General features: G+C 32.9%; 3 protein-coding genes, 1 long non-coding RNA gene and 1 pseudogene across 4 annotated transcripts; 3 read left to right on the forward strand and 2 right to left on the reverse strand.

The window, feature by feature from the left end:
• On the forward strand, positions 939–1,489 carry LOC104779934. Its single transcript, XR_766611.1, has 3 exons — positions 939–1,022; positions 1,100–1,154; positions 1,232–1,489. It is a non-coding gene; the product is annotated as an uncharacterized LOC104779934 (long non-coding RNA).
• Positions 7,411–9,770, forward strand: LOC104779935 (B2 protein). The gene is made up of 6 exons (XM_010504367.1): positions 7,411–7,563; positions 7,833–8,420; positions 8,527–8,627; positions 8,721–8,804; positions 8,898–9,008; positions 9,310–9,770. Exons 2-6 carry the CDS (start codon positions 7,844–7,846, stop codon positions 9,352–9,354), a joined length of 918 nt encoding a protein of 305 aa, XP_010502669.1. The 5' UTR covers positions 7,411–7,563; positions 7,833–7,843; the 3' UTR covers positions 9,355–9,770.
• On the reverse strand, positions 10,016–12,067 carry LOC104783590 (annotated as a pseudogene).
• On the reverse strand, positions 12,797–14,254 carry LOC104779936 (transcription and mRNA export factor SUS1). Its single transcript, XM_010504368.2, has 5 exons — positions 14,085–14,254; positions 13,902–14,001; positions 13,695–13,789; positions 13,243–13,319; positions 12,797–13,102 (listed from the first exon to the last, which is right to left on the reverse strand). Coding segments are annotated over exons 1-5 (348 nt in total). The 5' UTR covers positions 14,087–14,254; the 3' UTR covers positions 12,797–13,028.
• LOC104783591 (mechanosensitive ion channel protein 5-like) lies at positions 21,675–23,186 on the forward strand. The gene is made up of 2 exons (XM_019244057.1): positions 21,675–22,837; positions 23,132–23,186. The coding sequence occupies exons 1-2, from the start codon at positions 21,675–21,677 to the stop codon at positions 23,184–23,186; spliced, it is 1,218 nt and encodes a 405-aa protein (XP_019099602.1).

Raw genomic sequence — 23,675 nt, forward strand, 5'->3', positions numbered from 1 at the left:
GTTAGATTGTATCAAATAAATAAATGATTTAAATTTGAATTACTTTTTTATGAATGATACAAAAATAACATTTAACATCAATTCAAATAACTGATGCCATAAGTAATCTGATTTACATCAATTCAGAAAAATTGATATAAATTGATATTAATTTACATCACTTTAAAATATTGATACAAAATATAATTTTACATCACTTAAACAATCGATATAATTTATAATTTATACTAACATTACTTAAAATAATTGATACAAATTTACATCAATAAAAATTTATGCTAATTATATGATTTCGCATCGATTGTAAAAACCATATAGATATTTAATTGTTTTATATCGATTAAATGAACTGATGTTATTTACTCTTAATTTGTATCAGTTAAGAAATTTGAAGCTAATAAAACAAACATGCATAATCATTAACAAATAAAATGAATATAAATATATAAATATATTAATTTATTAGTTTTTAATCATTTTCAGTTTTTTTAATCTCTATTTAAATATCTAATTACATTCTAGGTTTTTTTCTTAATTTACAAAATAATATATATATATATATATATAATATTCTTTCTACCGTATATACACTGTTTGATTTGGCAATAAATACAAAATAATAACAATTAATTTATTAAAACCTTAAATCTTTATAAATTTTTGTTAAAAATTGTTTATGGTTCCGAAATAAACACAATTTCGAATTTTGTTTATATATCTCATGTATATCCTCAATTTCCATTTTAGAAAATGTGAAAAATATTCTTTTAAACAAGTAATAAATGTTTTAAATATTTTACCACAAAATAAAAATGGCATTTTCCTTAAAAATAACTAATTAACTCATTCCTTTTTTTTTGAGGGATCCTCAATATTTTCTTCTTCAATCTCACGTTCACTTAATTTATAACTGTTAGTTCTTCTCCATCTCATGCTCTTTTTATTTTTTGGGAGGTTTTTACTTTCTCAATTTCATCAATAAATCTACATATGTCGAAGCTTCGATTCCATTTATCTCAAAGGTTGTGATTACCTTCATTCTCATATTTTGCTTTGTTATAAGTTTTTGTTTATGTTCTAATCATGATTTTGTAAACAGTGAGGAGATTGACATGTATGTACTCCTACATGGTTTGGGAAAAGATAATGTAAAGGTATTCTTATACTTTCAAATAATATTTTCTATATCAAACAATATTCAAGAGATAGTTATTTTTTTTGTTTTTTGTAGTATGAAGATATTCACAAGCACCATGATAATTCAAATGATCCTTTGCCATAGTCAACTTACAATCATTATTCTACATGTAGAAGAGGCGTAGCTATTATAGAAGAAACCGTTTTCAAGATGAAGGAATAATGTCCGCAAGAGTAACATGGAACAAAAGCAAGATGTGTTTCATAAACGCGGAAGGAATCATTGCTCAATTGTAATTTTGGATCATATCACTATTTTTTTTCTATAAAAAGTAGATGATGATGTATCTTACTAGGGTTTGAATAAGATTTGATGGTGATGTAATTAGTAAAGATTTAAATATACTTTTATTGAGATTTTAATAGATATTTTCAACTGTTTTTGCTATTCAAATTATAATGATTAATAAAAAATATTTTGCTATTCAAAATATAATAATTATTAAAAAATATGTTTTATTAATCAAATAAATTAGTAATACGAAAATTATATTTAAAAATTGAAAATAACATAATTATTGGAAATTAATTATAAAAATTGGCATTAATTTTTACATCACTACTTCTAGTTGATACAAAAATTTAACATCAATTATAATAATTGTTACAAATAGTAATATCACTTATATTAATTGATACAAATTTAACAACATTTATAATAAATGATACAAAACTTAACATCATTTTTTACAAGTGATACATCTTAACATCGATAACAATAATTGATGCAAATATTTTTTAAACTGATGCAAAATATTTGCATCACCAAATCATAAATCACTTATATAAATGATGTAAAACTTATTTGCATCAATTATACATGATGCAAATATGTAAAATAAGTGATTTAATACAACCTTTTTTTTGTAGTGCTCTAAATGTTTTATTTTCTTCCCTTATGTAGACTAACTAGGATTTCACCCGCGGTACACCGCAGAACTAAATTATAAATTACTGTATTTTAAATAATAATTTTTAATTTATTTAGTTTTCAGATTCTCAATTAATTAAATTTAGTCTAATTAATTTAGAATTTTGTTTAGAATTTTTTTTCTTCTTCCTACGTTTTATAAAGTGTATTACTTAATTACATTAATTTTTTTGTTAGATAGAATATAAAATTCTAGATTTGTTTTGTTTTCTAGAATTAAACATATATATATGCCTATATAGTATATATGTTAGTGTATATTTTTATGTGTATTTAATTTTTTTTTGGAATATTAAGAATGTGTCATAGTATGTATAATATTTTGTAGTTCATAGATTAAATAATTTATAAGTTAATTTTCAAAACTATGATTACAAATCTATAATATATATAAGATAAACTAATAGTTTTAGTGTTGGTTCTATTGTCCAAACCCGCCATGCTAGGCGGGTCAGACAACATGTTCAAAGATTTTTAGTCCACAAAAACTCATAATACGAAACTCGTGAAAGTAAAAATTAGTTTTAAATACGTTGAGACCAAAAATCTCGGCCACACATCTTTTTCCAAGATCGAAAATCAATTCGTTTAATGATTAGACCGATTGTTTAGGAAAATTGTGTATAGAGAAAATATTTTTTTGTAAAACTGGAAACTTAATATTAATTAAATTAATTATAAACTTAATATTTAATGTTAAAAAGAGTGGTTCCGTTTTGGAAATTTATTTAGGATGAGAAATCTTGTTTTAAAAATAGAAACTTAATATTAATTAATTAAATAAAAACAAATTAATAATTAATGCCAATAGCATGCTTGTAGATATGTATAAACTTCAGAATTTATTTCATAAATGTCTCCAAAAATATATATATATATATATAGATTATCGAATGACAATTAATCTGTCAAATATTTTATCAGATTTTGTTCAAATAACTTATTGTATAGTTTTTGTTATATATGGAATAAAGTGTAAGATATAATTATGAATATTTCCTTAGTCACAAGTGCTTTCTGAGCTTGCAATGTGACTAATCTCACCTGCCACATGTAAAATCACAGATAGGAAACAGTAATTTATTAAAAGAAGATAAGAGGTTTGCAAAAAGGTAGAGAGCATCACATGAAAGAAGATTAATATGTTCCCCGAAACAATTAAAGAAAGCCATATTGTATAGTTAATAATAAAGTTATCGAATCAAACTAATATTTTAAAACATAAACGCATGTAACTGGATTTTAAAAGGTTCGAGAATTAGATACTAAAACAAGACTTGTTTTCAAATACCTAAATGGATAATGATAATACCTGGTTTGTTTTAATTACTTTAAATATATGTTCCTAATTAAAGTTTGATGGTTAATCAACTACACCCGTTGAAGGTGGGTGATTAGAATCAATTACGGGAAAAAGTGATACTACAATTTAACTTAGTAATAATGGTCATCACATGTGACCCATGACCCATGCATAGTTTCTAAAAAGTAGTATATATCGTCACATATATTGCAAAAATCGTTAATTTGGTTATATCATGTGGGATCATTTCTATGATAACAAATAATTATTTTCCTCGAAAATGTTTTATCACGATTCTACATATTACTTGTTATTTTAGCTAATCATTTAATTATTCGTATATGCTTTCTTTGTTAACTTACAATGTAGGCACGTGTATTATGAAGATTTTGAAACATATTTTGAGTACAGCGCGTTACAACTAGTTCAAATACCTATTATTATCATTTAATATAGTTAAAATAAAATATGGATGGGTGACTGATTCTAATAATAACTTGGGTACAATAATTTTAAAAACTAAAATCTCTTTTCAAAATCTATTTAAATAAATCTAGTAAGATTTTAGATCATTTTTGGGTAATTTTAATAGTATTTCAACATAAACTTTGTAATTTCCCTACCAAAAAAAAACTTTGTAATTTTAATTTTTTTTAATTATTCCAATATCTCACTGAAAATGAATATTTACTCTTAAATGTTCATCTAGTCCAGAACATCAAATTTTAGTTAGTACATCATCAAATCGTGATCAACAGAGTGTGAAAAAAAGTTCATCTATTAGATGATGTATTGGATGAAGCTTACAAATAAATGTCAAAACTCTACAAATGTGATAACAACTTTAACGTTATTTGTATTACTGTATTGATTACAACAAGAGTGCAATATAGACGTTTTGATCAGATTTTGTGCAATCAAAGGAAGACATGATCTTTGTGTAACAACCAATTGAATTTTTTGAAATATAATTATAAAAAAAGTTTGAGAGAAGTAACAGGTTATCCCACATGTATATGTAATTCTATATCTAGCCAAAAACATTTGCATATGGTATCTATTTAACCAGGTTAGAGATACTCTTCAAAATTTAAATCCATTGTAAATATAATTATAATATCTAAGGAAATATAATTTTATCACAAAGATATGAAATATGAGCGTCAATTTACATTGAAAATAAGTATTTACAAAATGCATTTGCAAAGATAATTAAACAAAATTCATATCAAATTATAGATAAAAAAAATATAGACATTTATGTATCTGAATTTTAGAAAATAAATTTTCATTTATAGATAATTTTATGAAATTTGCCATTCCTTTTACAATTTGAGCAATGAAAGTATATTAGAATGTTTATGCATTCAAAAAAATTCTCCATATGTACAAACCACAACAATACATCAATTTTTTCTTTTTGCTAAAATGAAAGAGTGGTTCTTGAAAGAGTGGGTGAGTTTCTACAAAACTCTCAGCTTTTTGTTCCAGCTCATAGACATATTTAGTTATCTTACGAAAAAACAAGATAAATTTAGTAGAAATAATAAATAAAATTAGGTACCTTACTCAAAATGATTCCAACACAAAGTTTTGTCAAATTTATTTTCTTTTAAATATACTATATAGTTAATACATGCATCCATACGATCAAACTAGAAAGCCAGAACTACAATTACTCTTATCAGCGTCATATATATGTTTATATTTTACTCTTCAGATAACATGACAAGTTGAGACAAACTCAAACCAAAATGAAAGACAACTGCAAAACAATCATTGTTGCTGTTAAAAATAAGAATAAGAGATAAATGATATTGAAACAAATGATGTGGTGTTTGCATTCACTATAATGTAGAATCAACATCCATTTTAAAGATGTGAATATTTTGGGGAACTTTTACAACAAAATGCATTAATAAAAAATTCATTAAAAATGTTAAGATATGTTTACTTGTTTAGATATAATTAATTTAAAATTTTAATATGTCACTAATTGAATATCCCTGCTGGATAAATATCTAAAAAACCCTACTCACTCTCTTTTATTTTACTAGATTTTCTAGCTAAAAGCATAATGTTTAAGAAATCATAAATGTTTTGTTATTTTTATAGAAAAATATTATAAAATATTTATTCAAAAAATAACTAATAGAAAAAAGACAGGAAAATACAAATGACCATACATGCTAGATAAAAAATAAATAATATATTCAAATTTGAAAAAAATATTATAAAATGGAACAAAAAACTTAAATATCTTATAATCTGAGACAAAGTGAGTATCAAAAAATATTTGAATTTTGTCCAAAAAGAAAATATCTACGATAAAACAAAACAACAAAAAGTTGTTATCACAAAGAAAAAAACAAACAAAGAAAAAAAAATCAAATACCAACAAAACAACCAAGAAAAACTTACATAAATTTCCAAAAATTAATAATCCTCACAGCCCACTGTTAAAATTTATATTTCATACCAAACCTATCTATAGTCTTGTAACCATTAAAGGTGGATATATTTATTTACTCAAAAATGTCCATAATCTGATTTTGGTTAGGACAACATTCATCTATATTATTATTTTTGAAGTACATTTTGTGTTATGCTCTTGAAGTTTTGGTTATTTAATTTGTTTTATTTACAACATTAACCCCTAACTATTTTCCTAAAATAACAATTCCTGGAAACTCATTTAATGGAACTATTTAAATCAACCTAATTTGATACATTTATTGCCATAAATAGCTTGACAACATCTATACATTTCGATTTTTTCAAAAACAATTCTACGCATTAAATTTTTAATCCCATAAAAATCTCCAAACCTTTTAATAGATTTTCGAGACTGTATGATCTCTTAAATTTAAATGACACAGCCGAGTTTGAGTAACAAATGATTACAATCGCAATAATTATTATAACGTTAATAAAGTTCATAAAAACGAGAACCCAACTTTAAAAACTCAATAATCGGGTATATTTAACTTTAGCATAAGAAAAACATTTAATATAATATATACCGTGTTAAGAAAGTGAATATTATTCTGCGATAATGTTCTCAACTCAAATAGGAAAACACTAAAATCTTTCTTTTATTACTACGGATCGTAAACTTCTTGCTCATCAAGCATTTTCCATGTATAAATACCAACTTCACAAACGAAACAGAACACACAACCAAAACCACTAATATGACGGTTTTGAAACACGGGTTAAACCACTAATATGACGGTTTGTTGTTATATAGCGGGACATGTTATTAACATGACAGTTTGAATTAACATTAATCTAAATATAAATATTATTAATTCGGTTTTGAAACACGGGTTAAATCTTCCTTTAATTATTTGGTCAATACCACTAATATAAGAATATTAGACATATTAAATCAGGGTAATTTAACTAAAATTTTGGAAAACAATTAAATCATTGGTAAAATTGTGACTTAATCCGATAATAGCTTATAAATTATATATTTATGTATTTTTTTCCCTTATTGTTCTAATAATTGACAATCCAAACAAAATTATTATTTAATTAAACAAAACAAATGAAATATATAAAATAAATTAAAATATTATTTTTTAAAAAAAAATTATCCTGTAATGTATTGCAGTTTAAAATCTATTATGTTAATTATTCAGGTACATTTAATACACATCAAAAGAAAGAAAAAAACATTATAAAATATCTGAACTGAACACGAATATGCTAAAAAATATGTCTGGCGAAAAAGAAAAATATCTACGACAAACAAATAAAAAAAAATAGAAGGAAAAATCTAATATACAAGTGGTAGTTTTGTCAACTAAATCGGACGGTGGAGAATGAGTCCAGCTATAGGTAGAAAAAACTGGATCCAAAGTTTGGAGCTTTCAAACTCGAAAGCTACTGAGGCAATGACGCGTGTTCAATACGGCAATGGCAAAACAACGTAATAAACCGAGAAAACAAAGGGCTCTTTGGGTAAAGAGAGTTGTGATAAAATACAGATCCCAAATCCAACCATTGAGAGAGGACCATTTCTTCTTCTTCATTCTCCTCTCCTCTCTGACGTGTTGTTTCCTTCTTCGGTTTCTCATCCTCACGTCCCCCCTTATTTTCAGGAAACGAAGAAGCAACTAAAAAGGTCTGTAATCTCTCTTCTCTCTCTCTCTCTCGAGATTTATCTTTCTGTATAATCCCTAAATCTAGTGTTTAAGATTCTGCTCCTAAATCTCGTTTTTGTAAATCTACCGATCAGTTTTGGATGATGGATTTGAAATTTGATGGGAGTTTGTGTGTTCAGTTGATGATTAGGGTTTTGAGATTTGAAATATTTCGATTTAATTGTTCATTCGCTTTTGAATTTGATATGGATTTGTTCGGTGGTTTTTTGTTTTTTTTTGTCTCTGTTAGATTTACGAATTATGGACAGTTTCTGGCAATTGGGTGATGAGTTACGAGGTCAGTCGAGAGCAACAGAGGATCACAAATGGTCAACTGTTGCAACGAAGCTAGCTGAGCAAACTAGGATGAAAGGGGAGAGGATGAACAATCTTGATCTTTCCAAAGGTTACACTGAGTTCAGGCCTAATAATGACAACAAGTTTAGTTTCCAGGACAGCAACAACAATCTTAACTTCAACATGTTGAACTTGGATGCCAAATTTGGTGATCCCATGATCATGGGGAAGGCTTCTTCGATGCAAGGGAATGTTTACAATATGAATACTGCTTTCCAGAAGAATGATTTCAAGAGTGGAGGTAACAACGCTAAAATCAACAAGTATAGTGGTAATGTTGTTGCTAACAAGGAGATGAGCAACAACAACAAACACAGCAACAACAGTAATGATAATGGGAATATGATGAATTTGGCTGTTGACAAGAGGTTTAAAACCTTGCCTGCTTCTGAGACGCTTCCAAGGAACGAGGTTCTTGGTGGTTACATCTTTGTTTGCAACAATGATACCATGCAGGAGGATATGAAACGTCACCTCTTTGGTAAGTTCCAATATGCTTTCTCAGTGTTGTACTGAAATTCAGACTGCAAGTAAATATTTTGTTTTGCTAACTCTGCATTTCGTATAAATGTTGTTTGATTTGTCAGGTTTACCTCCAAGATACAGAGACTCTGTTCGAGCAATAACACCTGGATTGCCCCTGTTTCTTTACAACTACACCACTCACCAGCTTCATGGCATCTTTGAGGTTTGTTCTCGTGCTTCTTCTTCTGTCGTAACAATGGTTTTTTTTTTATTCTACCATTTACTAAATTATTCCATGACATGATTCCTGGTTCAGGCAACAACTTTTGGAGGTACTAATATTGATGCTACTGCTTGGGAAGACAAAAAGTGCAAAGGAGAGTCAAGGTTCCCGGCTCAGGTTGAAACTTAATTCACAGTGATTTTCATTGTTTTAGTCTTTATTTGGAGCTACTTGTACCAATTAAAACTTTTTTCCCTTAAATCGTAACAGGTGAGGATCAGAGTGAGGAAAATCTGCAAAGCCTTGGAAGAGGACTCCTTCAGGCCAGTTCTTCACCACTATGATGGTCCAAAATTCCGCCTTGAGCTCTCTGTTCCTGAGGTGCGTGTCCATGTAAATGTCAAAAACAAGAAAAATTAGTGCATAAATCATGATTGAATGGTTACATCATATTACAAAAGATAGCAAAAGTCATGTGCTCGTTGAACAGTGATAGTAACCTTCTTCAAAAGAAAAAGTCTATATTGTTTTTCATCATGTGGAATTGGAACGTGGAACTGGAAGTAAATCATTCAAGCTTTTGTAAAAGCATTATAATCATCAACTGATATGAGTAATGATCCTTTACATATAGAGCTTTTATTGAGACTTGATTATGTGTTGACTGTGATGTTTGTTGCAGACATTGGATCTGCTAGACCTCTGCGAACAAGCTGGTTCTGCATAAGCCGAAACAGTCAACCTTTGCAATGCCACGTTGCGTAGGGGTGAGGGGGTTTTGTATGAAATCTATCTATATATATGTATTACCATAAGAGCGTAAGCTTTTGGGATTTAGTTAAGAGTCGGATCCAAATGTATGATTTACTAAGAAGGGATGAGAGTAAGTGTGGTCTTAAGGCAAGCAAAAGGGCGAAGAGGCTCTGCCGAATAAACGACTACTCTCATTCGTGTCGTGTCTGATGTGTGAGTGTGTATCTGTGTTTGTGAGAGATTCAATACTCTTTTGAAACAAAGATTTATGTAGAAGAATATAGAGAGAAAGAGAGACTATAAACAGAGCCAAAAAAAATGATGTGAGCTACCTGTTTGTGTTTGCTTGTGTAAGGAGAAAACAAATTGTCCTAAATGACAAGTTGAACTTTTGAGCATATTATCAAGCTTTCAAAATTAATTCTTTTTTGACACTTCTGATGATAGATTTGATCGGAAGTTAAAATAAATAATACTAGGATTTCCTTAGTCACAACAACAACCAATTCAAGCTCATACAAAAAAAGAAGAAGCCAAAAGACAGTAGTATAGCAACAGCAAAAATTCAAAAAACAACATTTTATAAATGAGTATGAGACTCGAACATCAGTTAACACCTCAACAAGTATTGAGTTCTATTGCCCATGGTGGGCACATTGACCCGCGGCGGTTTCTGGAAAGGAGGATAAGACAATAATAAGAACAATAGTATATGAAGTCGCTACCATCTCGACTTCGTAATCCATAATAGTTATATGGATCATGAAGAATGAAGGGACCTGGGCAACGACAATGGCAAGTGTTGCAAAGTGGCCGTGAAGGGCTATTGTTAGACAACAATCCATAATAGCGGTCGATCTTTCCTCCTGGTTTGGCGTATCTGATATCCCCAACTACACAGAAAACATGTAAAGTGACACCGCAATCTTTACAAGTGTAGAACCAATTCTTTGGATTCATTTCTCTTTCGCAAATATCACACCAATACTTGCCGCTTGCCTTTTCATCACCGTAACATAGAGTTAGTGGATGATCATCGTACCTAGGAAGTGTTACCGTTAATGGTAGAGTAGCACAACGGAAATCCAAAAAATAATTGCATTTGGTACAACCTAGGACAACTTCTGTTTCATCCATGTCGCAGCTCTGACAAGTCTTCACGTTACCGTACTCTAGTTTGAGGTAGAGTAAATGTGATGATCATGACCTCCATGGATATATGGCACAGTAATCGAACTGCATAGCAAGTCAAATTTCTCATTCTGATATGTAGTGTAGATGAATCCTTCGCATAAAATTTGATGACAAGTTCCACATTTTTCTTCTTTTCGTTTGCTTTCGAGGTCGAGAGAGAGAGGTTGTGGGCTCAGGAAATGTCGTTTCTTCTTACGAAGATTAGCACATGTTTCATGGAGAACGAAACTGCAATCTGATTCTGTACACTTGTAGAATGTGTACGAACCGATGGGACGAACACATGCTCCACAGAAGCTGATTTCTTCATCGTCTTTACTGAAGCTCGTGAGTCTAAGATGATGAGCGAAACGAGCAAAAAAAGGGAAATGAGAGATTGTGTTGTCATCATTCCTCTTATAAGGCTCGATATTTTCAACATCTTCGGGTACCCCATCAAGCTCTTCCCCATCCCACACGTCGTTCCTTGTTGCGCATCTTGAATGAAGAGCATAACTAGGACAAAGGGAGCAAGAATAAGCCCCATATGACCAATCAATCTCTTCCCAACAAACTCCACATCTCCATTCCCCAGGACCAAGAGGATACTTGAAAGAAACACGGTGGTCATGGTGATTGACGTGAATAACACGTGGTAAATGAGTACACTCTTGATGGAAGGTCATGAAATCACATTGGACACAGACATAAGGAGCCCTGTCTCCTTTCGTCCCACAAGCATCACAGACGAAGGAGATCAATCTCGGCATGAGTGTGAGTGTATGCTCATGGACCTTCATATTTGAAAGAGAAACTGGTAGGGTTTTCCTAATCGCACAACGCAGATCCAAGTTGAATTTACACATATCACAATGATAAATTAAGCTCGCATTCTCGTCTCCACATATATGACAACTTCGGTCTTCCGTGTAATCTGGATCTCCACTGGTGAAAAGCTTAAGAGGGTGTCTGACATGAGAAAGGTGAGTGATCTCTGGTGAGTCAAATATGGAGAAACAAGTATTATGAATCACCAGCCTGCAACGAGGGCAAAAATAGCCATGTACGCCACGCTTATCACAAACATCGCAGAGCATTTTATACACAAAATCAAACTTAAGTAGAGGATGTTGGTGCCACGGCACAGTTAGATAGTCTCGGGCACGCATGGTATTAATCATGCAATCGACATCTAAACTGAGTTTACAATCGGAGCAATGATAAAGAAGGCGCGTGGTGTTTTTACCGCATCCGCATAGATGGCATTTTGGGTCGGTGTGATCAGGAGCTCCAGTGGTGAGCAGCTTAAGGCAATGCCCAACATGAGAAGGGTGGTCTAATATCTCTTTTATGTTGAACACGGATATACATCTCAAGTGGACAGTAAACTAGCATTCACTACAACAGCAGCCTAAGCCATATGATCGTTCGCAAGCATCGCAATCCAAAACATTGCGATGGTCAACTAGGGAGACACGAACACGATGCTCGTGTCCTTCTAACCTTAAGTTCATAGCTGTTGCGGTTAGCAGAGAATGCAAATCTATGTTTGGGGTAAGTATGACTTTGGTTTCGTGTAATAATGGATCAATATAGTTGTTCCTTTATATATACTCTAATTGTATTAATGCTACTTGATATACTAACATATACATCAATTAATATTGACGTTGACAAAACCATATTTATACAAATAGTGGGCACGTCGCAAGTCGTTGTTATTCATTACTATAAGTTAAACACTAATATCAATTGTGCACGTCGTTGATTAGTTTACTTTGACTCTTTATTTTCATTGTACTAATCCGGATCACATAACTCATAAGGAAGAAGTCAAAGTCATGACGTACAGTTCACATTGAGCCAACGATGATGTCTTCAAGATCGAAGGGGGAAGAGGCTCTGCCGAATAAGCGACTACTCTCATTCGTGTCGTGTCTGATGTGTGAGTGTGTGTCTGTGTGTCTGTGTTTGTGAGAGATTCGATACTCTTTTGAAACAGAGATTTATTTAGAAAAATATAAAGAGAAAGACAGACTATAAACAGAGCCAAAAAATGGTGTGAACTATACTATTTGTTGTGTTTGCTTGTTTAAGGAGAAAAAAAATGTCCTAAATGACAAGTTTAACTTTTAAGCATATGCGTCCTGATCTGACTGTAGTTTCTTGTAGAGAGCTAAACCAGGTTGGTTCTGTTGCATATTGTCCCGATTCCGGATATATCACACAAGTATTGAAAAAAACATTTTCAGATCTAGTGCTATTAACATTACCCCATGTTTATCAAAAATCCACTACTGAGACAACATATTCTTGAGGATGGTAACGTTTTTGTTACAAAAAGGAGTTGATATATGAAAAAGCTAATTTTTACAACAGAAAAGATGTTGCTCTCTGGTTAGTGTTTGGCTACAAGTAGAAACCACAACCACAGAGACAAACACCATCTTTGTAGTAAATTATGTCAAAACACCATCAAAGAGCAGCTGACACAATGAAGTTTTGAATTCTGTTCAACAGCTCTGCCTTCACGGAATCTGGTACTGAAGCTAAACACATACACAAAGAACATCCATAGAAACAAAAGTCAAGATTACTTACTAACACAACGAATCAACGGGGCATAAGAAACTGGGTTTTCCATGTTCCGCTTAAATCTTAAATGAAACTCATTCGTTTAACTTTTTACCTCTGCCTTTTGGAGTGATCACTCGGATCAGTTCATCAACTGTAACATCTTTTCTCCCTTTCTTCTTTACATGCTCCCTGCATTCCCAAAAGAAGAGCTTTCCAATGTAAGCTAATCGACCAAACAAAAACCAACTTCTCAAACAATGATAGTTCGCTTGTTCGAATCCAATTCAGTTAACAGAACAAAAGAAAAAGCTGAAAAATCTTTGCTTTGCATCATCAACAACAACAATTAACCAATTTCGAAACTCTTAAACCTCCAAACATAACTGAGACTTCAGAGGAAACTCTTAGAATCAATGATGCCTCTTCACTAAACTTATATAGGCAAACTAAGAAGCTTTAACCAAACCCTAATAAGGCACTAGCAACAACTACACCAAATTCAAAAGATTGATCTGAATTCAAAACAAAATGTGAAATTTAGGTTAAAAGGTATAATAAAAGAACCTGCAAGCAATTCTCATCTCATCTTTCCAACCACACTCGACCAATCTATCTCTCACAAGCTCCATTAGATTCTCCTTCTCTCCACTCTCAACCAACTATACCACCATGTCATTTCCCCAACAACAACAAAAAAAAAAAAAAAACCTTTCAATCAAAAAAGTCTAATCAACAGTAATTGAAATCGATTTCGCTCTGAAAAAAAGAAACCTTGACGTTAATGATTTCACGAAGCGTGAGCTCGTCTTTCTCGAATCCTTCAGCTGCATCGTCTTCATCAGGTGTCGGAGGCCGGTTCACCGAGTGTTTCCTGATCAAGAAAAAAGCGAGAAATCCGAAAAAAGGGAAATCGAAGATTCATAGAAGAAGGGAATACGATTATGTGATACGTACATGTGGTTTTGAATCGATCGGTTCAAGAACACGAATCAAATTTGTGATGGAGGAATTTTTTTTCCCAGAATAATCTTCAGCAAACCCAGAGGTGTATGTCGCACGAAGAAGAAAGCAGACGACGACGCACTACCTACGTTTTAGTAATTTAAACTACCTGCCGTTTGTTTAAAAGTTAGTCTCAGAACAAACTTGTTTCTTTAAAGACCAGTGGATAGAAACTACGTGCCGTTTTATAAGATGGGGCCTAATCGTCCGGAACCCGAACCGAAGTTTTGAATATCCGAACCAAAAGTCCGAAAATATATTCGAACCGAACCTGAACCGGTTTTAATAAAGTAACATTCAAAGTTTAACAGTGGGAGTTTTTTTTTTTTTTTTTTTTTTTTTTTNTTTTTTTTTTCAAAGTACAAGATCAAAGTGTTCATAAAGGTAATTGGATGCGACTCCACTCTAGCACGGCGCGCCAGCTTGTCTACACAACCATTCTGTGATCTGGGAATCTGGACTAAAGAAAATGAAAAGAATTCATCCTTATCTTTTTCAATTACATCCAAATATGTTTTGAAAGCAGGCCACTCAGAAGGCGAAAACACCATCTCCACTAAATCAGAACAGTCTGTGAGGAAAACAACTTTCTTGCTATCTGCACCAATCATACAGCTCATTGCCCAGATAAGAGCTTCCACTTCCGGTGAGAGTTCTTTCAAATATACTATTTTAATATCGATTGTTTAGTTTAGTTATTTATTGTTAAAAAAAAATTAAACCAATTATATGTTGCCATGTGTATATGTAGTTTCTCACGAGGTTCTCAAAAGTTTTCATATTCTCACTTTTCAGTTTTCACTCTTAGAGGGTGTTATTCAACCTTGGATTTTAATGGAGTTGGGTGTATTTCAAAATTCAGCGTTATTCAATTAGGTATTTTAAAAAGTACAATAAAATCTGCTGTTATTGGATTTAACATTTGTTAGATAATTTTAAATCACTTATAAAATCGTTGTTATTCTATTTCTAATGGATTTTGTTTCACTTTAGATTTTAACGTATTTTACATCCAAAACATAAACAAATACAATCCTAACAATTTTTAAGTATTTCATCTCTCTTTTCATAATTATCTCTCCCAATAAAATCAATTCGTTGTCGTCAACGATCATCGTCATCGTCATCGTCGTCATCGTCATCGTCGTCGTTATCGTCGTCGTCGTCATCGTCGTCGTCATCATCGTCCTCGTCATCGTCGTTGTCGTCTTCGTTGTCGTCGTCATGATTACGCGAAATTTGACTCTCAAATTTTCTTCATGTTTACCTCTTTCTTGTTTCATAAGTTATTTGAGAGTTTTGTTTTGCATAAGCAGCTACACCCGTTGGAAAATAAAATTGATGTTTTATCAACATTGATGATAAAAGAATAGAATAACATGGCCAAAGGAAAAGGCGTACAGCAAGCTATCAACATTCACTGAGAACTTTGTGAAGGACCNAACGATCATCGTCATCGTCGTCATCGTCATCGTCATCGTCGTCGTTATCGTCGTCGTCGTCATCGTCGTCGTCATCATCGTCCTCGTCATCGTCGTTGTCGTCTTCGTTGTCGTCGTCATGATTACGCGAAATTTGACTCTCAAATTTTCTTCATGTTTACCTCTTTCTTGTTTCATAAGTTATTTGAGAGTTTTGTTTTGCATAAGCAGCTACACCCGTTGGAAAATAAAATTGATGTTTTATCAACATTGATGATAAAAGAATAGAATAACATGGCCAAAGGAAAAGGCGTACAGCAAGCTATCAACATTCACTGAGAACTTTGTGAAGGACCACCTGTTACCGAAAATGTTTGTGGATTACAGGAAAGGCGTACAACAAGCTATATCAAGTAACCCCCATAAACTATAGAGATTTGATCATAGATGCTAATGCAGATGCTTATATATTTTAATTCGATATAAGAATTGAGTTGTTATTAGTTTCTCCTAAATTTAGTCTGATCATGGAACATAAGCTTATGGATTGTGTAGTATTCTATCAAAAGACCCAAGGAGAAAGGACAATCAAGCCTACTCAAAGAGTCCAATAAATGCAATGGACTAAAGTAGGTGGGCTTAACATAATTTAACAGTTGCATTACCAAGGTAACGTAACGTAATTAAACAGTTCCATTAGTTTAATTATTTGGTTTTAATTCACAACATAATTTATGGATTAGTTATATTTTGTTTTATTTACTTTCAAAACTAAAATAAAAAGTCCACTAGTGACTTTCAAAACCATGAGTAAAACTTTTTAAATCCACTAATGACATCTAAATCCACGTTTAAAGCATTTATAAAACTATTTGACTCTAAAATCTACTAATATTTTAAATCTGTTAAAAACCTTTGTTGAATAACACTCCCTTACTTTCTATTATTTTTTATTTTTTTATTGATGAAAACTGTCTTGAGAATCCACCATTGTACATGCAAATATATATTTTTCTCGTAATGATGCTACTTGATGATATATTTCTTACTATAGACTCTTTCAAATTGACACTGGATTACGGTTAAACCCTTGGTTTTATTTTTAAGTTTTAAACCAACAACCACCGTAATACAGTTATTTGATCAAACGTGGAGAAGCACCAGAAGTAGCCTAAACTAGTAAAATACTAAAATCCTTTTCCTTTAACTTTCAAAATCTACTGAGCACAATAACAAAACATTTCACACCTTTCCAACTTATTAAAGCAAAAAATATCGCATGATCATTTTAGTTGGGTGGATCTCGTCCGTTCTATAATGCATAACGGCTGAAAAGAACAAAAGATAGGTCGACAAAAAAAAACAAAGAAAAAAACAAAATATATATAGGAGGAGATCCACCCAACTAAAACGATGGATCATGCGATTTTTTTTGCTTTAATAAGTTGGAAAGGTGTGAAATGTCTATGAATCGTGGTACTGTGCGCGGAAATGTCTGAATCATATTTTTTTTTTGGTCAAACGACTATTTTAAAAATAATATAATAATACTCCTTGAGCTATTCATAGATATTGTTGTTTAAACTAGCATCACAATTGGTGATACCCAATTGGGTATATTAATTTATATACATAATTATATACTTATTCGTTCTGAGAAACAGAAGCCCTTTTAATATCATCTTTAGTGTTCATCAACTTCTTCCGTCCTCGGTCCTTGCATAACATTGCTCAACCATAATTTTATCCTTCATTTATGCATCACAGTCGCTCAAGAATCAAGGTAGTGGCACACATTTTTGTTGCAACAACCCACATCATCCTCGACCTTCTCGGCTAATGTTTCAGTTAAAATCTAACGGAAACAATATTTGATTGATTGTATATTGTTATGGGAAAAATGTCATTTAAACCATGAACTTTCAAATTGTGGCTATTTAAACTATGAATTTTTTTGTATGCCATTTTAAACATCAACTTTCGTTAACTAGCTCTTTTAAACATTAAGTTTTGTTGACTAAGCCAAAAAGACATGACGTTAAATCCGATAACCGAGCAACTAACAAACGTTATTCTTCCGTTAACACTTTCCGTTAGTGACAAAAAGACGTCGTTTAGATGAAAATTTTAGTTCGAGAAAAATGCCATTTAAACCATGAACTTTTAAACTGAGACCACTTAAACCATAAACTTTCAAATTTAGGTCATTTAAACCATAAACTTTGTTTTAGGTCATTTAAAACATTAACTTTCAATGAATGAGTCTTTTTAGACATTAGATTCCGTTGACTAAGCTAAACAAACTTGATATGACATTAATTATGCTAACTAAACAAGTGATATATGGTGCCTTTAGCGTATTTTGTCTTTCGTTTAATACTCAGTTTTGGTCGTTTTGTCGTGTCTTTTGTGTCTTTTTGTTTGTGTATTGAGTTTTTTTCTAGGTATTTGGATGTCACACTGGTGTTCGAAAGATTGATCACCTTATTTTAGTTTTATAGAATTAATCACTTTATTTAAGATTCTAGGTTTTTGATGCGTTATTTTACCGCATCTTTGTTGTGCTTTTGCTTGTGACCCCTTATGATGTTTTTTGTGCTTGTGATCTTGATCCTTGTATTGACCCTTGTGTCTAAAAAATCTCAATCAATGAAAGTTGATGTTTTAAATGGCCTACAACAAAGTTCATGGTTTAAATGACCTATATTTGAAAGTTCATGGTTTAAATGGCCTTAGTTTAAAAGATCATGGTTTGAATGACATTTTTCTCGAACTAAAATTTTTATCAAAACGACGTTGTTTTGTGTTAACGGCAGAATAACGTCTGTTAGTTACTCGGTTATAGGATTTAACGTCATGTCTTTTTTGGCTTGGTCAACAAAACTTAATGTTTAAAAAAGCTAATCAACGAAAATTGATGTTTTAAATGGCCTACAACAAAATTCATGGTTTAAATGGTCACAATTTGAAAGTTCATGGTGTAGATGAATCCTTCGCATAAAATTTGATGACAAGCTCCACATTTTTCTTCTTTTCGTTTGCTTTAGAGGTCGAGAGAGAGAGGTTGTGGGCTCAGCCATGGGTGTCCAACATATTACATATTTTGTAAAATGAGAAAAAAAAAACACAAATATCCAAAAACAAATTTGACAATGAGAAATGAGTTTTAAGATTTTTCCAAATTGATTTTGACCTAGAATTGTGCGACCAATGGACCGACCAATATCCAGATTGTCCAACCCGTTTGGTCCATAGACATTGTTGGACATAGACAATTTAAATCTGTTTCAGTTATGGGCTTTTCCATGACCAGTCCAAAAGGAATTGGATATGGGCTGACCAATGATAACCGACCCATTTTGACAGCTCTAGGCTCAGGAAATGTCGTTTCTTCTTACGAAGATTAGCGAAACGAGCAAAAAAGTGCAATCTGATTCTGTACAAAACTGCAATCTGATTCTGTACACTTGTAGAATGTGTAAGAACCGATGGGACGAACACATGCTTCACACAAGCTGATTTCTTCATCGTCTTCTTTGTTGAAGCTCATGAGTCTAAGATGATGAGCGAAACGAGCAAAAAAAGTTCGAGAGTACGTCTCGGGCACGCATGGTATCTAATCATGCAATCGACATCTAAACTGAGTTTACAATCGGAGCAATGATAAAGAAGGCGCGTGGTGTTTTTACCGCATCCGCATAGATGGCATTTTGGGTCGGTGTGATCAGGAGCTCCAGTGGTGAGCAGCTTAAGGCAATGCCCAACATGAGAAGGGTGGTCTAATATCTCTTTTATGTTGAACACGGATATACATCTCAAGTGGACAGTAAACTAGCATTCACTACAACAGCAGCCTAAGCCATATGATCGTTCGCAAGCATCGCAATCCAAAACATTGCGATGGTCAACTAGGGAGACACGAACACGATGCTCGTGTCCTTCTAACCTTAAGTTCATAGCTGTTGCGGTTAGCAGAGAATGCAAATCTATGTTTGGGGTAAGTATGACTTTGGTTTCGTGTAATAATGGATCAATATAGTTGTTCCTTTATATATACTCTAATTGCATTAATGCTACTTGATACACTAACATATACATCAATTAATATTGACGTTGAAAAATCCATATTTATACAAATAGTGGGCACGTCGCAAGTCGTTGTTATTCATTACTATAAGTTAAACAGTAATATCAACTGTGCACGTGGTTGATTAGTTTACTTTGACTCTTTATTTTCATTGTATTAATCCGGATCACATAACGTATAAGGAAGAAAGTCAAAGTCATGACGTACAGTTCACATTGGGCCAACGATGATGTCTTCAAGATCAAAGGGGGAAGAGGCTCTGCAGAATAAGCTAGAGAGAAAGAGAAAATATAAAACAAAGCCAAAAAAAAAAATGCTGTGAGTTACTATTTGTTGTGTTTGCTTGTGTAACGAAAAAAAAAATTGTCCTAACAAGTTTAACTTTTAAGCATATGAGTACTGATCTGACTGTACAATCTAACTTTGGTAGTTTCTTGTAGAGACCTAAACGAGGTTGGTTCTGCTACATAATATCCCGATTCCAGATATATCTCACAAGTGTTGAAAAAAACATATTCAGATCTCGTGCTCTCATTAATTTCTACATGTTTATATATATCTTGTTCCATGTTTACCATGTTTATCAAAAATCCACTACTGAGACAACATATTCTTGAGGATGGCAAAGTTTCATTTGGTGCAAAAAACGAGTTGAAATATGAAAATGCTAATTCTACAACAGCAAAAGATGATATGGTTGCTCTCTGGTTAGTGTTGGGCTACAAGTAGAAACCACAACCATAGAGACAAACACCATCTTCGTAGTAAATAATGTCAGAACACCATCAAAGAGCAGCTGATACAATGAAGTTCTGAATTCTGTTCAACAGCTCTGCCTTCACGGAATCTGGTACTGAAGCTGCAAACACACACAAAGAACATCCATAGAAACAAAAGTCAAGATTACTAAGTCAACGAATCAGCGGGACATAAGAAACTGGTTTTTCCATGTTCCGCTAAATCTTAAATGAACTCATCCGTTTATCTTTTTTACCTCTGCCTTTTGGAGTGATCACTCGGATCAGTTCATCAACTGTAACATCTTTTCTCCCTTTCTTCTTAACATGCTCCCTGCATTCCCAAAAGAAGAGCTTTCAAATGTAAGCTAATCCACCAAACAAAAACCAACTTCTCGAACAAAGATAGTTCACTTGTCAAAAATCCAATTCAGTTAACAGAACAAAAGAAAAAGCTGAAAAATCTTTGCTTGGCATCATCAACAACAACAATTAACCAATTTCGAAACTCTTAAACCTCCAAACATAACTGAGACTTCAGAGGAAACTTTTAGAATCAGTGGATGCATCTTCACTAAACTTATAGGCAACCTAAGAAGCTTTAAGCAAACCCTAACACCATCTTTACTAAAAGAGAGTGACTCTTGACTCTTCTGGATTCACAAGAAGATTCAATTTTTGGAAAGATTCAGACCAATAAAAATCGAAAGAATGAAGAATCCATAAAACCTTTGCTTAACAATTACTATAACTAGTAATTTAACCATTACTTGTCTCTGCAAAATCACTAAGAAACTACTTTATTGGGAATTTCCTTCAAACCAAACTCTTCTTCTTTACGCCTGAAACAACACGCAAAGCTTTCAGCAAAAATCCATAGTTATATCATAACATTTCTCAAAACACAAAAAAAAAAAATCTAGCAGGTACTTACTTGATTAGTGAAGCTGGTCTTTCATATCCTCTACCTTCCTTGTTTTGACCTTTCACTTTCTCTTCTTTTGACTCCATCTTCCAAGAAGCTTTACTCAACGATTCACCTATATACATTGGCAGCCTCGTGAGTTCCTTTATACCTCTTTTAAATTTCAAAAACTCTTTCATCTTTGACAAATTTTCTTATGTACTTCTTTATCGTTTTAAGGTTACGGATATGGATGTCTTGAAAGAAGCCAAACCCGGGTTTTATATGAAACACATTCTCCCTCTTCTACTCAAAAACAGAGTTGATCATTTCTTCGGATTCGGAAACCGTTTGGCCTTTGACCCGATACCGAACTGAAGCGCATTCACATCGATGTTATCATCTAGGACGAAATCAAGATTTCAGGATCCTCCGACACCGACACATCCAGCGTTTGACAAAACAGAGATGAAGTCCGGTCGGAGATCCGGGATTTTGAAATCTGGGTTTCTTGGGAAAAGCCCTAATGCGGGTACTCCAGGTCGAGGTGGGGTCTTGGATGAAGAAGAAGAGGAAGATCCGTTTCTCGACGAGGATTTACCGGAGGAATACAAAAGGGACAAACTTAGCATCTGGGTTTTTCTTGAATGGTTAAACCTTGTTCTGATAGTAACTAGTTTGGTCTGTAGCTTTACCGTACATAACTTGCAACGCAAGACATGGTGGAAGCTAGATTTGTGGAAATGGGAAGTGACGGTTTTGGTGTTGATATGTGGGAGATTAGTCTCGAGTTGGATAGTGAGGATCATTGTCTTCTTGGTCGAGAAGAACTTCCTGTGGAGGAAAAGGGTTTTGTACTTCGTCTACGGTGTGAGCAAATCTGTTCAAAACTGCTTGTGGTTAGGGCTAGTGTTGCTCGCGTGGCATTTCTTGTTCGATAAGAAAGTCGAAAGAGAGACTCGTAGCACGGCGCTTCAGTACGTGACGAGAGTGTTGGTGTGTTTGCTCGTAGCTGTTATCATCTGGTTGGTTAAAACAATTCTGGTTAAGGTTCTTGCTTCATCGTTCCACATGAGCACTTACTTCGATCGGATCCAGGAGTCGTTGTTCACTCAATACGTAATTGAGACTCTCTCGGGTCCTCCTTTGATGGAGATTCAGAGAATGGAGGAAGAAGAGCAAAAGGTAACAGAGGATGTCAAAAGCTTAGAGAAACTAGCTGGAGCTAAGTTGCCTCCAGCTCTAAAGGAGACTGTTAAAAGTTTTATGAAAGTCGGGAGAGCACCAGCTGGACGGACTCGGATTGGTTCCAAGAAAGGAGTAGATAGGGACGGGATCAGGATTGATCATTTGCAGAGAATGAACACAAAGAATGTATCTTTTTGGAACATGAAGAGATTAATGAACATTCTACGAAAAGGCGCTCTTTCTACTTTGGATCAAAAGATTCAGGACACAAGTCAGGAGGATGAAGACGCTACGCAGATAAGAAGCGAGTACGAAGCTAAATGTGCAACTAGGAAGATTTTCCACAATGTCACCGAGCCAGGATCCAGGTATAATTAATTATATATATAGCTTTAATATCATCATCATATATATATATATATATCTATAAACAAGGCAACTATAACCAAGGCAACTATAAACTCAAGATTTTATTATAATGGTAATTTATGATACATATGAGGAATGATGGTTACGGGAACTAGAATGAATTAAGGGAATGTATTGTTGAATATACTAGAAAATACAAAATACATGTCATAAAATACAAGGAACAGAGGATGTTATCTTTGTGACTGTTTCGATTGAAAATAATGCTTTTCATTTCTTTTTTCTTTTGTTAGGAATAATGAAGCCAAAATGATAGAGAAGATTGCGAGAGATGTTTCAGATAATTAAACTGAATGCTACACCATCTAGGGATTTTGATGGTATGGTGGGAACTGAAACTCACTTGAGGGAAATGGAGTCTTTACTAGATTTATATAATGATGAAGTCAAGAGGGTTGGAATCTTTGGTCCCGTAGGCATTGGTAAGACAACCATAGCCAGAGATTTGCTCATTAAACTCTCTTATAAGTTTCAGCTTACTTGTTTTGTGGACACTCTAAGGGGAAGCTATCTCCGTGGTCTAGATGAGTTGCGTTTAAAAGAACAATTTCTTTCAAATGTTTTGAACCAAGATGGTTTAAGGATACAATACAACATTCAGGGGTGATAGAAGAAAGATTGTGCAAGCAGAGAGTCCTCATCATTCTTGATGATGTGAACAATATTATGCAATTAATGGCTTTGGCTAATGACAATACATGGTTTGGTCCAAGAAGTAGGATTGTAGTTACCACAGAAAACAAAGAGCTTTTGCAGCAACATGGTATCAACAATACA

This window comes from Camelina sativa, chromosome 4 (genome assembly GCF_000633955.1).
Source record: "Camelina sativa cultivar DH55 chromosome 4, Cs, whole genome shotgun sequence".
NCBI classification, from domain to species: domain Eukaryota; kingdom Viridiplantae; phylum Streptophyta; class Magnoliopsida; order Brassicales; family Brassicaceae; genus Camelina; species Camelina sativa.

Excerpts from the sequence above, each read along its gene's own strand:
- LOC104779935 (XM_010504367.1), top strand. The coding sequence starts at position 7,844 with ATGGACAGTTTCTGGCAATTGGGTGATGAGTTACGAGGTCAGTCGAGA. Across the intron at positions 8,421-8,526 it reads TATGAAACGTCACCTCTTTG|GTTTACCTCCAAGATACAGA; the intron begins GTAAGTTCCAAT and ends TTGATTTGTCAG. Across the intron at positions 8,628-8,720 it reads AGCTTCATGGCATCTTTGAG|GCAACAACTTTTGGAGGTAC; the intron begins GTTTGTTCTCGT and ends TTCCTGGTTCAG.
- LOC104779936 (XM_010504368.2), bottom strand. Across the intron at positions 13,790-13,901 it reads GTGAAATCATTAACGTCAAG|TTGGTTGAGAGTGGAGAGAA; the intron begins GTTTCTTTTTTT and ends ATGGTGGTATAG. Across the intron at positions 13,320-13,694 it reads GAGATGAGAATTGCTTGCAG|GGAGCATGTAAAGAAGAAAG; the intron begins GTTCTTTTATTA and ends TTGGGAATGCAG.
- LOC104783591 (XM_019244057.1), top strand. The coding sequence starts at position 21,675 with ATGTTATCATCTAGGACGAAATCAAGATTTCAGGATCCTCCGACACCG. Across the intron at positions 22,838-23,131 it reads GTCACCGAGCCAGGATCCAG|GAATAATGAAGCCAAAATGA; the intron begins GTATAATTAATT and ends TTCTTTTGTTAG.